Source organism: Sitophilus oryzae, unplaced genomic scaffold, assembly GCF_002938485.1.
Source record: "Sitophilus oryzae breed Bouriz unplaced genomic scaffold, Soryzae_2.0 scaffold_306_pilon_pilon, whole genome shotgun sequence".
NCBI lineage: Eukaryota > Metazoa > Arthropoda > Insecta > Coleoptera > Curculionidae > Sitophilus > Sitophilus oryzae.
In genome coordinates, this window is record NW_022146870.1 from 203,498 (window position 1) to 222,119 (window position 18,622).

At 33.5% G+C, this 18,622-nt stretch overlaps 1 protein-coding gene across 4 annotated transcripts; it reads left to right on the plus strand.

Annotated features, from left to right (window-relative positions):
* The first annotated feature begins 2,459 nt into the window (after positions 1-2,459).
* On the plus strand, positions 2,460-17,070 carry LOC115884631 (ubiquitin thioesterase trabid). Of its 4 annotated transcripts, none has more exons than XM_030903282.1 (13): positions 2,460-2,518; positions 2,994-3,235; positions 3,294-3,414; positions 5,435-5,606; positions 6,289-6,439; positions 6,492-6,726; positions 6,788-6,987; positions 11,193-11,337; positions 11,394-11,507; positions 14,266-14,461; positions 14,528-14,770; positions 16,429-16,577; positions 16,633-16,711. In XM_030903282.1, exons 2-13 carry the CDS (start codon positions 3,115-3,117, stop codon positions 16,709-16,711), a joined length of 1,926 nt encoding a protein of 641 aa, XP_030759142.1. In that variant the 5' UTR covers positions 2,460-2,518; positions 2,994-3,114. The 4 variants fall into 4 exon arrangements, with proteins under 4 accessions (XP_030759142.1, XP_030759141.1, XP_030759143.1 ...); XM_030903281.1 differs by having other exon boundaries at positions 2,476-2,684; positions 16,633-17,070; XM_030903283.1 differs by having other exon boundaries at positions 2,476-2,594.
* Positions 17,071-18,622: the final 1,552 nt, after the last annotated feature.

The following is an 18,622-nucleotide window of genomic DNA, read 5'->3' on the forward strand; positions in this document are numbered from 1 at the left end:
AAATTAAGAAACTGGCGCTTATCATAGATAAATGAAACAAGTTTAGATTGGAAAGTGCCCATAAGGACAATGTAAACACTATTTGGCGCTATTCTTGCGACGGTCGCGACCCAAAACTTTTGAAAATTTCGGAGCGGTTCGGCTTTTTCCGGAATTATATCGCCAAATATTGTTTATTCCAATTTATTATTATTTTCGTTTAATTTTATAAATAAAGGACAGTGTGTTGCATACAAGAAACTTTATTTTATATAAGGACGCATGTATGAAATACCTATGAAACATTGGAAACCGACGTTATGCCACGATCCACGATGGTTTTTGCAGTTCACAGTTCACAGCACAGCTTTTTAAGTTTTTAATGCCACTTTTTCACAATTATCACCGGTTGGAGTAAATAAAACTTGAATTAAACTCACAAGATAGCAATACTTACTTTGAAAATGGATGCTATAAACACTTTTCGGGATTTCTTTAATGAGAGCGGTTTAGATTTTGAAAGATTATTATGATTTTTGAAGATTCTGACTTTGACAAGAGAAAATTATTTCTGTTTTTGTTTGCCGTTGTTCTTAGCGACCGCTATAGCAGCGCCAGATCGCGTATAACGGTTGCGACCCAAAATAATTTCGCGATCCAAAATTTATACTGGCTTTCCAATCTAAACTTGTTGCATTTATCTATGATTTTATCTATCAATAAAAATCTATCAAAGAATGACAACAAAATTAGGTATATTACTATAGAAACGCGTTTTGATTTTTGGAACTTTTTGGGAAAAAATAATTTATAATTTCATGTATTTTTTTTAATTATTTTCTCTAAAACTAAAATGGTATGGAAATTTGGAATTGTATAAACGGAATTAACCATTTTAAAACAAGCAATTTTTAGAAATTTTTTAATTGTGCATGTCATAAAATAAAAGGTTTTTTAGATAACAAAATACAATTAAACAAAATATTTATGCAGATTTTTAACTAATAAGAAATTAATTAAAATAAAAAAATGCAGAAATATGAAGTTAATTTTATAAATAATGTCAGTTATCATAAAATAATTAATAATTAGAACAGCGACTCGATTAATTCTCAGAACAGCGACTGTCGCCAGCGACACGTCAAAAGAACCAATCAAGCCCCGTTCTCAGAACTGCGACTGTCGCCAGCGACACGACAAAAGAACCAATCAGATTTGTACAAAATTCAAACAGCTGTCAATTTTAAATTTAGTACAGCTCCCATTGGTTGTTTGAAATGTCAAACTGTGTCGCCCGCGACACGACGTTTTTCTGAGAACGGGCCTTTAGATTTGTACAAAATTCAAACAGCTGTCAATTTTGAATTTTGTGCAAATCTCATTGGTTCTTTTGACGTGTCGCTCGACAATACAAATTGACAAAGTACTGAGAACGGGGCTTAAAACCCCGTTGCTTAAAGCCCCATAATGATTTTTAACGAAATATATTATTTTGCAAGTAGGGAAGTAGGTAACATGTAACGTATATACCGTATGATCGAGAAAAAACGGCGTCAGCGATGGCTATGGAATGAAGATCGCTGTCATTTTAAATGTCGGTGTGCTTCGTTCCGGTTACGTATTTGCTAAATAGATTCTTGAATATATTAACCCTAATACTTTTACACAAATAATGTACCTACCATAGATAATTATTTTGTAAAGCATTGACTTGTGGTCGAAACACAACACCCTTTCCTCATTTTAAGCGTCAAATTAAGGCAATATTAAACGAACCATATGACGATCTTCCGTTTAACGCTGGCTTCGAATCTGTGTTCGTAATTCACGCCCCATTTGGGACCTAATTTGTACGGTGAAAATGTCGTATTGGCAAGGTTGTTAAATCGAGAATATCTGTCTGATTTAATTCAACAGTTGCTTGTTGAATATCTGTTGAATAATTAACAAGGGTACTCAAAAATACATACCTAATGATAAATTGGTTATATGTGTATAATATGATAAAATCAGTGTTAAATTAATACATTAAGAATAATATTTACTTTTCCATAGTAACTGTTAAAAGGTACCTTATATCTACCAAAATAGTATTGATGATGATAAAACCGGACTTTAGCCTGAGGTGTAGATTAAAATGATACATGAATGGCAACATCGCACAAATATTTGTAAATGGCGCGATGACGAAAACAACCGAACGACGCCGCCAAGGTCGACGTTTAAGATCAACAACCTAAGCACACATTTACCAGGAAAATAATTAATTGTTAATTTTTAATTTGTTCATCTTTATATCTCTGTACCCTGATTTTTACTTTTTATTTATTTATCTATGATTTTTACCAGATTTAGAGTATATTTTACAACATGTAAAAAACACTTTTTATGTCTTTATTTACACTCCCATCCTTGCTTAGAAGTTGTCAGAAATGAGACATCTAGAGGGTAGTTATAAAACTAAAACTAGAAGAATATTATTTGTCATTTGTCAAATATCAGATGGTGAAGAAGTACGGAATACGGATTTGAGAAAAAGGTTGTTATTTTGACGTCAAATAAATATTTTTGCATTGATTTGTCAACTAAAAATTAGATTAATTGGCTTACAAATGGTATCTAAATTTGTTGTTTATAAAAGTATACAAATCATTACCTATAGTGCCTTTATCACAATAACTTTTTTTTTGACCTTAATTTCAAAGGTGAGCAAAATTTATAAAATCGACCTTTTAATTATTTATCCGGAAATTATAATTTTTAATCGTAAAGTTTCTGTTGTTACATTTGTCTTTATTATTTCCCAAAAGGTACAATACATTAGTATTGGTATTGGTCCCGTTTATCAAGGGTAAATAGTCCAATGCACATAATTATTTTGTTTTACATTATATGCAATTAATAGAGGCATGTATCATAGTTAATTTGTTTATGTACGAATTAAAATCATACACGCACTTTGTACTAACATTTATTATATAAATTATTTATAAAAATAAGTTTTAACCTTTTAGATATGAATGTAATAATGACCAACATCGAATGCTAACTGTAGCTTTATTTAGAAAAATTATCATGAAATATTCATGACAAGAAAAAGCAAATACCTGACTTTACAAATATAGTACTTTAAAAATGAGTGATAATGAAAAGAAATGGGCTTGCGAATATTGCACCTATGAGAATTATCCCTCGGCAATAAAATGTACAATGTGTCGTGGTCCGCGACCATTTGAAAATATTTACAGGCTACATGGTAAGTGTAAATGCAGTAAAACATTAACAGTATTTTTTTCTAAGAGACATAATTTTAGATGATAGAGACGATAGAAGTTCCCCAGTGGGAGCTGGTGCTTCCTTAGATCTAAAGAAATCAAAAGACAAATGTCAATGTGAAAATTGTAGTAATTCTCTTAAATGTCCATCTTGTATAAGGTAAGAGAAATAAAATCACAAACTTATTACTGTATGTCTAGTTTGGAGTGGACTAATACATATACATAATATACTATGAAAACAGTATTTAAATAAAAACTGCTAAAAGTGCAAAACGTAAATTACCACATATGACATTGCTGTTCTGGAAGAACAATGATACAACCAAAACGACTAATGAATACAAGGACATGTAATGCCCCTATATACGGGTTGCAACAGAATTTGTGACCTTTGGCTTTTTTTTTGGGAAGAAACGAATGAGTCATCTGCAACAATTTTAGCGATTTTTAATAGTTTGTTGTGTGTAGTGAACTTTGTATAAATTTTATTACAATGGCAATTTGTTCAGCTTTGAAGGCGCAATTATAAGAAAAAGCCAGGACTTAGTTTCACAGGGAAATAAACAGTCCACTCTGCCTTTTTAGCGTTTTTTTTTATTGAATTTGATAGTTATATTTCTGATATTATGTATGTACTTGATATGTGCTATACGTTGATACTAGTTTTGTACCTTTTGTTAACATTTTAATGTGTTTTTTTCATAATTAATTAGTATGATACATCCACATACATCATAGGTGTAGTCACAACATTTATCAAAAATATAAACATCTCATTAAGCAGCTACGTTAAGAAAAATATGTGCCACGGCACTGTTTGGAAGAAGGGTAACAGTTCGGTCTCGAGTGTTATTTTTCCTGTTATTTTTTCTCATTGAATACAACAGAACTGTTAAATGGTTCATATTACAGAACAGGCAAAAAACTAAATTTTAAAATTAAAAATGGCCACAGTACCCTAAAATCATATAAATAATAGTCCTATAAGGCTAGTATACGATAATACATAAAACAATTTGTCCCCCGAGGCCGTAAAATAGAAAAAACATATTCAAATCGGAGCGCAAGAGAGATAGTGATGAGGTTGTTTATCATAACCAGTTGCATATCACATTATATCAGTGTTGAGTGTTTTTGACGATGTTTCGCCTGATGATAGGTATTCCATGTTTTTTTAACATTAGTGTTAAATGGTCCGATACATCAATATGTAGCCGTTAATAGTTTCAAAGATACCAAATTTTAATTGTAACATATAATTTAATACATATACATATATAGTCATAAAAATTCTTCACTTCTATACTTCTATGTAGTGGAGCTCTTTGTTAACAGTAATTTACAGCCTTATACTGTGTTGGCAACTCTTGGGAATCTTATTAAGTCAGAGAGAAAAAAATCCGAGTGTGTGCTGTTGCGGCGTTGCCACATTTATCGGAGATACAGGTGCCCTTTCACTGTCTAGTGGAGTAAAATCACGGCCGAAAAACACTTAATTTCTACTTTCTTTTAAGTTTTTTTTTGGAAGAATAACTCGATAAAATCATTAGATATGTTTCTGGGCATCTGAAATCGAATTATGGTGGGTTTATGCTTTCGATCTTAACCCTAACACTAGAATGTAGAATGAATGAGAGGGGGGTTAATCACTGCGACCTTAAAGTTAGTGTCTCCCTTCCTTGAGTTATAACTCATCATACAGTCTATAACCCATCATACATGTTGTAGGGGGGACGGGGTATTTCCCATCCTTCTCTGACAACAGATGTTCCTCCTCCGAGGGTATACATACATCCTCCACGGTTGGTGTTCCCTCCATGTCCTTCACAGTCGAGGAGCTGGTCTTGTCTCTGGCGTATTACCTTTAATGTCTCTTAGAAATGTGCAGTTTCACGCTTTAGTTCATACGTTTGGCAACGTTTTTACTCTTCTCTCTTTGTTCAGTACATTATAAATGCATTGTACTCTTCTTACATACGAAAATCGGAACTCAAACCCGAGCGTTGCCATTGGTGTAGAAATATTCCTTATATGCGTGCCATAAAGGGCAATTATTACCTAAATAGTCAGGTTTTTTTACTGCTGAGCTGGTAATATTTACTACTAGTATATTAGATACAGAACTATAATTTTGTATAGTCAATGAAATATAAATTTGTAAAACTATTTTTTTGTAGTTGTCATAGTCCTCCTTTAACAGCCAATAATATACATGAACACCTACAACCTCTTAGAATTAGCCAAAATTCTGATTTAGCACAGAGCCTTTCAAGGAATAACAGTCCGCCTTCTACTTTAAATAATTTGGAAAATAGCAGAAGAACTTCACAAGCTAAATGGGTTTGTCAGGTATTAAATGGCTTTTAAATTCATATAAGTAATACTGGTTTAATATAAAAAAACTTCATATCTAATTCCATATCTTCGTTTATTACAGTTCTTTTTTGTAATTTCTTAATAATTCAATATACAGGGTGGTGCACCTCATTCGCCTGGGTTGATTATGCAACAAATGCAATTTTATTGAAAAATCGCTTTTTATTCAAAATCTGAGCCAGATAGGTATAGGAAACCGTAATATAGTTTGAAAGAGCAATGAAATCTGCTTCGATTTAAAAAAAGACATAGTGTCGCATTTGAATTAACGAGGTTTTTATCTAAAATAAATATTTAAAATAGACCAGCAATTTTTGATACCCCTGTATACATTTAAGAAAGCAATCAATTTTTTTAGTAAAGTTTATTTCTCTAGCTTGAAAGTCAGCACAAGAATGAATTCTGAAAAGTAATGTACAAGGTGTTGACAAACTTTTATTATAGCATGCATATTTAGAAACTGCTGGGGTGTGTGTTCCATAAGAAAAAATATAACTTTGTTGACTGATACACCCTGTACATTTCAAAATAATTTTAAATTATGCACATTGCCTTCTGCATTTTTTTCTAAATCTTTCCGTTTTCGTATAATTAACCGAGGCGAATGAGGTGCGCCACCCTATACAAAATTATTTATTCTTCTTGCTATCACTAGGTATGTACTTTTGAGAATTGGCCAAAATCAACCAAATGTGCTATGTGTGGAACTTGTAATATTCAACGATCACAAACTTCTAGTCTTATATTGCCTTCACCAGAAAGAAATAAAAAAATAGATGATATTAACCAGGATGATAGATATCAAGGTATTTTAAATTTTACTTAAATATTTTATTTACTTACGTTGCATACTTTTAGAGTCATCACAGAATATTATAGATAAAGAGCATAAACTTAGACATCTGTGCAGAAACGCTGATTGGAAATGGCTTAATGCCTGCCTGGGTGTTATAGAGGGTGACCAAATACCAGTGGAGAATTACCTTTCATCTGGTGGGGACCCCACGAGAGCCTTGACAGCTTCTGAATGCACATTACTAAACAGAAATTCTGCTTTTGATGTTGGTCATACATTAGTACACTTAGCAATAAGGTAGGAATAAAAATTAATAATTTCTTTCCTGATTTTGCTCTAATGATAAAAATCTTTTTAGATTCAAAAGGGAAGATTTACTTGCGGTTCTTCTGTCTCAGATTGAAGGATCTGGTTCTGGAATTAAAAGGGTACCTAGTTATGTTGCACCAGATTTAGCAGCTGATATAAGACGACACTTTGCAAGCACCATCAGACAAAGGAAGGGCACGTTTTCTTGCCATTATGTAACAGAATGTCCTACATACACTTTGCCAGCAGGTAAAATTGCATACGGTGTAATAATAATATTGTGTACCTAACAACCATCAGCAGTCTCAGAATGTTCTTTGTGCCAAAAAGTTTGCATCAAATGTTTTTTTTTGTTATTCTTATTGGCATGTTTTTAAAAAATTATAGATTTCAGCGTGTCCAATAATAAAAAAACACATCATTAACCATGAATCAAAAAAATTAGAGCTGAACCTTTTGATGCAGTTGGTTTTTATTTGACATCAGTCTTGTGAAAAATCACAGTCTTGCCAATATATTTGATATGGGAAATGGGAAGTGTCCGCCATCTTGGATGTTTTTTACGATTTTTTTCGCTCTCTGCATTTTCCGACAAAAAAATTAAATTCTCTACAAGATTTAAGTAAATTTGTAAAGGTGTCCGGTGGCGTAGAGGTACAGTTCTTGTCTACCAATCTAAAGGTTGTGCGTTCGAATCCTCGTTCGAACAGTCGGCAGTTCATCAGCCGACTATTTTTAATAAAATAAAAATAATTTAGGTCTCTAGGTCGACACAGCCTTAAATGACGACGTCTGATCAAAAGATGACGAAATCCTGAGACAGTAATAGGCGGTTACAGCGTTGTTCTAGCCACATTACCTTCCTTGTATACCGAACGGCTCTAGCATGGCAAGCTGTACCTTGCTACGACCAAGGCGTTAAACCAAGGCAGACTCTGCGATAAAGATCCTGAAACAGCCGAGCACATCATATGTCATTGCGAGGCTCTGGATCGCAAACACGCTTTTTATTTGGGAAAGCTAGGCTAGAACCAAGGAAACTAACTACAATCGGATGAGATTCTGGGAATGGTTTCGGATCTCATACCACCAATCCAACTCTTGACGCGCACCTACAACGTCCTGTTTCCGAATAGGGACGAATGGGATAAGCCGAGAAACGGCTTATTACATGCGGAAATGTGTTGATACACGGACGGATCCAAAAACGATAAAGGATCTGACGCAGGAATTGACTGCAGCAGTCCAAAGACCGAGATCCACAGTCTTGGAAAACACACCACAATTTTCCAAGCTAAGCTATATGCTATTGAAACCTGTGTGCAACTGCTGGTAGAACAGCAATACACCGGGAAAACAATAAGCATATTTTCGGATAATCAAGCCGCGTTGAAAGCACTTGAAGCGACGAAAATATATATTAGGAGATAGGAACAAAGTGTCGCTAATATGGATACCGGGACATGTCGGCCTAGAGGGAAATGAACGTGCTGATTCCCTCGCCAAAACTGGTGCAGGCTCGCCATTCGTGGGCCTAGAACCGACACTTAGCGTACCAAAAAATCTCGCAAGAGACAGGCTTTGTGAATGGGTTAGGGGTGCGAAGTTTTGGGATTGATATGACAGTCCCGGAATGGAACATGCCAAGACTAGCATGGCCATCCAAACGTAGAACAGATGAACTCCTAAAGGCTGGTAGGAACGGAGGACGTACGCTTACTGCAGTATACACGGGCCACTGCCGGCTGAGATCACACCTACAGAGGATGGGACTGGTGGAAGACGCCGAATTCCGACTCTGTATGGAAGATGACGAAACAATGAAGCACGTTATATGTACCTGCCCCGCTGGGGGCAGGACCAGGTTTGAGGTGTTTGGCAAACCCACGCTAGACCTCCCAGACCTAGAAGATATATCGCCCTCGTACATAACAGCCTATGTTAAAAGGCTGGGTCTTAAGGGTAAACTTTGATGCTCTTTTATTATTCAAGAGCTTGTAGAAACTAAGCCACAATAGGTCCTCGCGGCTGCAGTGGAGGGTCCGACCTGGGACTCACTCTTAGTCAAATACAAAAAAAAATATGCTAGAACCGGAGGAACTATGCTCCCATCCTATCAAGGACCTGCATAAGCTAGTGCAGGGCACAGGGATAGGAGAATGGGTGCCGATATAGAAAGGGGACAAACACAATAGGCCTCACAGGTCGCAGTGTTTCCGGCAAAGGACGGCCCGTTGTTATGGAAAAATAGGCGTTAAACGCGCGCGCGGTATATACAGGAGGTATTATATTATATTTTGTAAAAACATATTTATTGTAATTAACAAAAATTGTCAAAAATTATAACATGGATATGTTTGTCCAGATTTCAGCTTCCATTGCGCTGAGCGTTGTAGTGCAGCGGAAGAGGTTTAAAACTCTTTTCCCTACAACCAATTGGTAATTTTAAGTGTCGCTTCTGCCGCACTACTTGTCAAATAGAAACAAACTGCGTTAAAAGTTGAGACTCTAATATTTTTGTTTGCAAAATCTAATGTGTGTCTATGGTCTATCTATACAAGTCAACTTGAGGCCGTTTTTTATTCTCATACAGCAGTCTTCCACTGTTATTTGAGTTTTGCCTGGTAGCTGCGGCATTTTCGTATAATAAATTCGAATTGCATACTTTTGAAATAAAAAAATATGGGTAATTCATAGTTGTTAGTTCCTGTTGGTTAAAAACTTTTTTTAGTAATGGTTATTTAATAGTAACAAAAAATAATTGTAAGCTATAAAATACCTCATTGTTTGCTATACAATGGAAGCAAAATACCAATTCTTTGTACTATCAGAAAGTTGTTTATCCTTTTGTTTCGAAAATTATACACATTTGTTTCAATAACTAGTAAACTCTGCATATTCAACTAAATTGTTTAGTTTAAGATTAATAGTTAACTATACCTGGAGTATTCAAAGGTTGTTCAGTCGAAATCTAAAGCCAAATATGAATTAAAAAAGTCTGCTTGGGCTATATCGTTGATGGAGTTCATACAAAAAAATCTAACATGAAACATATGCTTATGCTGGATTGATTGTTATATACACGAAAATTATTTTTATTTTCAAATTAATTGATGAATAAAAATATAGAATATTGCATGTGTAATAGTTGTCTGAACACCTTGTGATATACAGGGTGGTCCGAATTGCATTCGGTAAACTTCGGCAGTGTATTCTGCAAATAGAAATAAGTAAAGAAAGTTCATGTAAATGTATATCCGAAAATGCTTTGTTTCCGAGACACAGGGTGTAGAAGTTTCATTTTTTTCGGGTTTTTCCAAATAATTTCTTAACTATAGTCGATATTTGGATAAAAAGTGAGTGTTTTTTGACATCAGAAATTTGGGGGATTTCGATGTTAATATGACTCCTACTTGTAGAGGGCACAACCTACATGTGTTTTAACTTTTTTTAAGAATAATAATTTTTCGTCCGTACATGTACAAAACTACAGATTGAAAAAATATACATAGTCTCTTGGTAAAAATCGCTACAAGCAATCGTTCTCAAGATATATGGAATGGAAATAGTTAATAAATATCATTATAGACCAAAAAATAAACATGTTAAGTAGATACTTATTTGATTGAAATTATAAATTTGGGAACTTTTTATTTTTTTTAAATTAATCATAAATTTTTCTGCAAAAAAAAGGATGATAAAAAAGTTTCTGTTTTTGTCACAAAAACATTTCAAATTTATGATTTCAGTCTAATAACTATTTAGTCAAAATATTTAACTTATTGCAATGGTGACAGGTATTGATAATTTCGATCCCTAATATCTCGAGAACCATTACTCGCGGCGATTTTTACCAAGAGACTTTTTTTATGCAAAAATCGTCGTAAATGTATATTTTTTACTCAATAGTTTTATACAGGTACGGATGAAAAGTTATCACTCTTCAAACCAGTTAATAAATATGTAGGTAGCGCCCTCTACAAGTAGGAGTCATATTGACATTAATCAAATTTCTCATGGCAAAAAACTCCCACACATCCATTTTTACCGAAATATCGACGTTAGTTCAGAAATTATTTAAAAAAAATTGAAATAAAAATGAAACTTTTACACCCTGTATCTCCGAATCTAAGCATTTTAGGACACACATTTATATGAACTTATTTTACTTTTTACTTATTGTACTTTTACTTATTTTTATCTGCAGAATATGTTGCCGAAGTTTCCCCAATACAGTTCAGACAACCCTGTATAGGCATATAAGGTCAAATAAACTATATATCTAATAACTCCATTTGATTAGTGCCATCCAAAAACCAAATTTCATTTTCCCAGTGTATATGCCATTTTTGAAATAGGTCGATAAGATTGTGATTTCAAACCAATTACATCCTGATTTTTTCGTGCTTGCTCATTATCAGTATTCACTAATTGTATATTTAAATATTTGTCAGAAATCGATATGTTTCCTCTTACCATCCAAGAACAACTAATGATGGAGTTACTTGATAAGGACGCGCAAGAAGAGTTAGAAGTTGGTCATGTGATAAATTGGGCTATTGGAGATGGAGTGTGCAGACTACATGCTCTCTGGAACAGGTAAAAAATTGGATAATCACACAAAAACACAAACTTACGGTTATGTTGTACTTTAGGTCCGCAGGGGAATGTTTGTTGGATAGCGTTATGCAAGCGACGTGGGGCGTATTTGATAGGGATAATGTCCTAAGAAGAGCCTTAGCTGAAACTTTAGTTCAATCTGGTCATAGGTAAATAAACATCATAAAAGTATAAAATGGTTACAGTATACACGCTATTCAACGCGGAGTATTATAGCTAAACGTTTAGATATTTAGAATTTGGGAAGGTTGGAGCCGCTTAAGGGCCACTACAGCTACAAGTTAGTATCCTAAATAAAAAAATACTACAGTTGTATTTTTTTAATATCTTGTATATTATATCATTTTTTGATTACGATTGTAGTAAAACTATATAAGTATTTAAAACTAGATTATGCACTGAAGTTCTACTATATCGTCAGTGAAACGTGATAACCTGCTAACTCCATTTTTTACCTTAATAAATTTTTTATACCGTTAGAAAGAGAAAAAATACTCTATAAATATGGAAAGCAGCTAAACTCTTTACAATTAAAAAAAATGTTATTTTAACAATACTATCTGCTAAGCTACCATCACGCTGAAGCAAATACGCGAATTCTTTACTCGTATGTTTCTTTAGCACAGTACGGCGATCCAGAGTCGGACTAGGCCAGAGGGGCCCGGCTGGAATTTTTTTGCGTATTTTTTCGCCTGACGTTTAGGTCAATTTTTCTCTATTATATATAGAAATCAGAAAACTACCTGTAATGGAAGGTTAACCAAAATGTAATGCACCCAAATCGTAATGCAAATATTGTTAATTAAAAAAAATGTTTTGGAAATAACCTCAGAATATTATCGTCACTTTTTTCTGTTTCATTTCTATTTAAGGATAAATAATGAACTATTAGAGGAGCCCGCGAAGGCTAGAGCCCGGCTGGCAATTATTGTCAACCTGACTATATGGGCATCCGATCCTGCCTCCATCCGTTCTGTAAATATAGGGTATCCGTAAGGGGTAAGGGCGTGCTATAAATATTTTAAATAATATTACTTGTACAAAAATTTCCAAAGTACCTAATCAATTTTACCTATTTATTTTTTCATCGTTTTTCCACGTAAATGAGACATAATCTTTATAAAAATTAAAAAATTAAGGAGAAAAGTGATAAAAATTTAATAAAATCACGCAACTCTTTTACCGATAACGACTGCACTGTTTTCCAAGTTCGGCCTGCTACAGTTCTCGTAAAAAAATTAGGCTAAGCATCCTGTTAATAAAAATTCGATAAATTTGCAAGTGGCTAATGTAATATCATTTGAGTAGATTTCTTTCAGAATATACAGCTATATCCAGGAAAAACCTACCATATCTTCTAAGAACTATAAGTTTAATTTGTAAATTATTTTCATATTCATTAAGTCCAAAATGGCGCTATTTTAGTTCATTAAAAATTTATTCGTTTTTGGACTTATGTATTTTGCTTTCAGACCGACGATATTATAAATATATGGTTATGAATATCATACTTTTTTAAATTTAATTGATTATTTCTAAATATGTATGGGTAATATAAAATTCCATTTTCAAAATTTCAAACAATAAAGGTTGCTATATCCAGAAATATATTTTTTATTTCTTATTTCTGCAAGACGAATATCTGCTATCTCCCTATTGTGTCTGAAAAAAATAAAGTAACACGAAATACTGAGTTTTATTGTTCCCCGGCAAATACAGTTCTTATCTCTTCGTCATATTAACGCATGAATATACTTCCTACATGTGTACATATTTTTTTGTACCGTTTTCTTGCACTCCTGTAAAATTTGGAATAATGGAGTTAGCAGTTTATCACATTTCACCGACGATATATTGTGTTGCAATAATAAAATCAACACTGGCTTCTACAAGGCAGCTAAAAATTAAGGTTGAATAATTACTAGCTTTAAACCGCAATAACTTGTTTAACTTAAATATTACACACTGTATATTGCGCAAGCCTCAGATGCAAAATTTAATTAGCTGTCAAATTGTATTGATTGCACTTTTTTAAATATCTCTTCAACTTTTCGTAGAAAATGCGTATTAGTGATGGAATAACTCGAGCGAAAATTCGCTCGAGTAGTCGATTATTGAAATAACCGGCATCGCTCGATTATGAACGAGCGATGCAAGTGACGAGTTACGAGCGACGAACACAAGCGATCCTAGAATGAAATAAATTGAAATCCAATTTTAATGTGACATACTCGATAAAAAGCCGAGCAAATTTTCTACATAAATTGCAGATAGCAAATTTAAACGACGTTATCCGTTGCGTATCTGAGTGACAAAATTTTACATCGACAATGCTTTGAAATAAACTAAATCAACGGATCAAGCGAATCGCTCGTCGCTTGCTACTTGCTATTCATCACTGAAAGAATATGCTCTGCACACGCAACTTACTGCTTGGTGTTACGAGTACAACAAGCAACGGGCAAAAAACCGTATTTTTAAATGCGAGCAATATTATATATCGGCATGCGCTTTCACGACTGCAAACCTGTCTGGCACTGTTTTTATCGTTGGAAGGAGTACAATGCTATCCATATATTCATGCATGGTAGTCAGAAGGACTGTCCTTGACTGTTCTGTTTGACGATTGATTTGACACATTTGAATTTGAATTGAAAATTTGTGGATTTGTCAGTCTTTACTGAGCCTATTTTATGTTATTTATTATTTATTTTACTACTGATAGTTGTTTAAAGGTAGTAAATCTAGAAGGGAAATTGTGGCAGAACTTAAATTAACTCTAGTGCTTCTTCTTCGACTCTACTACGTTCACAATATCTAAAAATCTAATCATTTAGCTAGGATACTCCGCGTCGAATTCCGTAAATAATCCTGCATTATGTATTAATGTATATTTATATTTTACAGTTTTTATCCCAGATGGAAAGAATACGAATCTTCCCATGCTTCATTCTTACAGTATTCCCTAGAAGAAACGCAATGGGAGGATGACTGGAGTACTTTGGTTGCTTTAGCTGCACAACCAGGATCGAGTTTAGAGCAGCTTCATGTGTTTGCACTCGCTCACATTTTAAGGAGACCTATATTAGTGTACGGAGTGAAGGTACAAAGTTAGAGTGAAAATCGAAAATAAAAGTATTTAATTGTCATTTATTATCTCCCCTTTCAGATTGTCAAAAGCTTTAGAGGGGAGGCATTGGGTCCAGCAAGATTTGAAGGTGTTTATCTTCCTCTATTGTGGGATCACAGTTTCTGTTCGCGCTGTCCCATTGCTTTAGGTTATACTAGGGGACATTTTTCTGCCCTGGTGCCGGTAGAACCATCACTGACGATTAGACCTCGAGCATCTTTATTACCTTTAGTTGACCGTGATAGAAAACCATTACCAATTCATTTTCTTTTAGAATCAGAGGTGAGTTATAAATATACACATATCTTATATCTTAAAGTAATACATTAATAGATTGTGAATGAGATGTAGATTTAGAAGTCTACAAGTATTTAAAGGACGTGGTACCCAATATTTTCAAAGTAAGCTATATAAAGTGTGTCCCAGAAATAAGTGCAAGTATTTTAATGGGTGGTAGATCTAGTCAAAAGAGAGAGAAACAATTTTATCTCTTTACCATTTTTAAAATAAATTGACAATAACCAAGTTATTTAACACAGAAAATAAAAAATGTAACATTTTGAGAACCGCCGCCGGCAGAAATCGGCAATTACCCGGATCTAACCATAATCGCCGCCCACTGTTGCCAAATCAACTAGAAAGACTCTAAAACTACTTGCAAGATTCCACACCATCCAAGAGGTTTTGAAAAAGTGGGATATTTTTTTAAGTGGGCGATCACCACATTCCACAAAATAAATTCAAAGATTAAAAGAAAAAAACTTACCGAACATTAATAAAGTATATCCCAATAGCAGATCGATATAATTGCAAAGCTTTCTTATTTCCATTTTACCACTCTTAAAACCGTAACAACCTACACTTAACAACACTTCACTTACGTGCAATTCTTGACAACACTACACTTAAATACCCATGGCTTCTTGACTGCATGCTATTATAATTGTTCAAAATGACCTCCATTTCCAACACATGCTTTTAACGTTTTGAGGCAGTTATTCATTAATCCTAGTTGCCTAGGGTTTCTCTAGATTAGTATAGTAATCTATACTAATACTATGAATAAAATTAATTTTCGTTGTGTAGAGAGTTAAAAATACTGTAAATTTACAAACATGCAGAATGTGGGTAATGTAGGCGGTGGCAACATTGAACATATATAAAATTGACTAAAACATGATCGTGAATAAGCATTGATCGAAAGAATTATGGAAAAAACTGTAAAATAGTTGGCTTGAATTTAAAGTAACAATAATTTGAACGATTCAGCGGAAATAATTATTTTTTCTGACCTCCCTGTTTGCTATCTAATCAGTTGATTTAGAAATATCAAATATATCAACTTTCCTTATGATATGCCGAATTTATGATTTAACCAATGCTTATTCAAGATCATGTTTTTGTCAATTTTACACATATTTTATTTTTTATCTCGAGAACTATTAGAGATTGGTATAGGTTAGTATAATAGAAAAATGTTGAGATATGGAAGTAGTTCCTAAAAATATAATAATATACCGGGTGTTCCATTTAAAATAACAAAGATACTACCACTTTTAGTATGAAGCGGCAACACTTGTAATGCTGAAAATAATTTAGACAGATGGAGCAGGTGCCTTTATGCAAAAATGCAAATTTTCAAAAAAATCCTATCACAGCGCCACCAGTTCTCCATAAACGTCTTGTTAGACGTTTATGGCACGTTGCTGTGACCATGAATCACCCTGTATAGTCTATCTAACGAGAAGTTACATGACAATAACAGTTGTGTCTGTCATTTTTTGGATTTAGTCTGTCGAAATTTTCCCTGACTCGTTGGACAGACTTTGGTTCTTTTTCGTTCAGCTCTAAAAAAGACACACAATTTAATTTTTAACAAAATTAACTATTTATTAACGTTATAAATTCCTTACTATAGTTATTCTATTATAATATTTCAGCTTGGAAGGGAAGAGGCTATTTTACGACAATGGATGGATGTTACAGAAACAGAGAATGGCATACTAGTTGCTCAACAACCCCTACATAAGAGACCACTATTGGTAGCGCAGATGTGCGAAGAATGGCTTAATCATTATAGAAGAATAATGTAAAGCTAAAACAATACATTTTTGATCAACTCTAATACTGATGGCTTTTTGTAGACCTATGACGTCAGCTCCATTGGCTCGTCCAGTACCCATTCAAGATTATTCCAGTGAAGGAGACACGGATTGTGAATGATGTAATAACATTATTACCGGTAACATTTCACTCTTCAAAAAGTAGGCAGAAGCTTCAAATTATATGCAACAGATTCGAAAGTGTTCTTTGTAGTTAATTATACAAGACGGTGCAAAGGATTTTATATGTAATTTATTTGCCGAAAAACATTTGAAAATTAAATTAATCTACAATATCTCTCATAAGATCCTTATAGTGTCTTGTTATTTTTCGTCATAGTTTTCTTTAAAGAATATCCACAAAATTTTTCTGTAGGCTTGGTGCTTTCTCCGCCGGTGCTGCCATCATCGGAGAATATCGTAAGAAACTAGCATATACAAATACACGGCTTTAAAGAGCGAGTATATAAAAAATGTATTATTTAATTATTCTAAAAGTGTTAGGAAGTATAATTTTTGTGAAAATTTTAAAAATAAAAATAAAAAAGTAAATATTTTGATATCTTCAGAATATCTAATTTGTATTATAAATAATTTATTATTCCAGTTAAAAAAACTTTTTAGATGAGTTCAACTACGGTAGCGAGCATAGACCGGTTTTGCTAGTGGGGCATAATTGGGGCTATTTCGATTAAAAGAAGTATACCATTAATATTGCAAATTATATTTTATCCTCTCATAGTATATGACTTTTTAATTTTTTGATTATGTTAAGAGCAATTTGTTTACTCACTTGTTTCGTCGAACTGCTTGAATCCATTTTTGCTATTGATTGGTGTGAAAAACTATGAAGCTATAAAATGTTGTTTCGGGAGAGTTGAATATCGGGGAAAGTTGAGTTATTGAATATTATTGCATGTAACAACGCCTTAATTACGATCTCCTTTACGCGTTACCATTTTTTCGGCAGTTTTATTAACATTTGAAATTGTCACAACACGACGCCTAGTTCGAATTCTGTTTCACTTATTTTTTATTACCCGAAACAGCGTTACATCACACAAACCTCGTACCTGAGTGTTTTATAGTCTCAATAACTGCACTAGCAAAAAACTAAAATACTTAAATATTATGAAAAAAAAAACACGATTTCAATATTATTTTAATGCGATCAACATGACGGCGGCGCTGCGTGAACTATATACTGGTAATTTCTGATTTTTGCCGTTGAAGCGCCGCGGTCGGAATTTATTGAAATCAACTGAAATGCACCAAGCCTAGTTATCTAAAGAAGATTTTGTAGAGTTATGTTAAAATCTTGAGTGATTTTGAGATTCGTTGCCTTTCGAAAACATACTTTAATTGGCCTTTACATTAATACCTTTCTAAAGTTCGGAAAAGTAGTTTTGTATTTCAATTTAATAGATTTTTCTAAATTCACAATCAAACACGTTAATAAATAGTTGCAAGTACAAAATAAAATGAAATATATTTAAATCGCAATTTTTGTTGTTTTTCTTATAGTGTCAGATAAAGTCTGCATCATAATATCTCAGGTGATATTTGACTTCGGCATTAGTTTCTGCTTTGATTTATATTAAAAATAACATCAGAAAATTTCGCCCATTGCTCTTGGGTATCTGTCAAATTTGACATTTAAAGTAAAATATGGCTAAAAAATTTTTCTAAAAATTCCCACGGGTTCTCAAGTCCAGTATAGTGTCGTCAGCACAATACAGATGGGGGGGGGGGGTTAACTGAAAAATTTACTGAAGGTATTTCGAAATGTACAATCGCTAGAAATATTTGCACTTATTTAAAATTCGCCATGTATTCGTGGAGTGGGGGTACAAAAATAAAATAATGTCTTATGCCAACCGAAGAAGTATACGGATAATTTCCCACGAATATGGTGTTTTGGGTTAAAATTTCCCTTTTCCCTCTGCATCTCGAAATTTCCCACAAATCGGGAAATCGCTAATATACTTATTGTAATCGCAAAACATTTTCCGATGCACTAAAGTCCTTTAAC

Coding starts and splice junctions, on each gene's coding strand:
- LOC115884631 (XM_030903282.1), top strand. CDS start 3,115: ATGAGTGATAATGAAAAGAAATGGGCTTGCGAATATTGCACCTATGAG. Junction 6,988..11,192: donor TACATACACTTTGCCAGCAG/GTAAAATTGCAT, acceptor AATATTTGTCAG/AAATCGATATGTTTCCTCTT. Junction 16,578..16,632: donor AATCATTATAGAAGAATAAT/GTAAAGCTAAAA, acceptor GGCTTTTTGTAG/ACCTATGACGTCAGCTCCAT.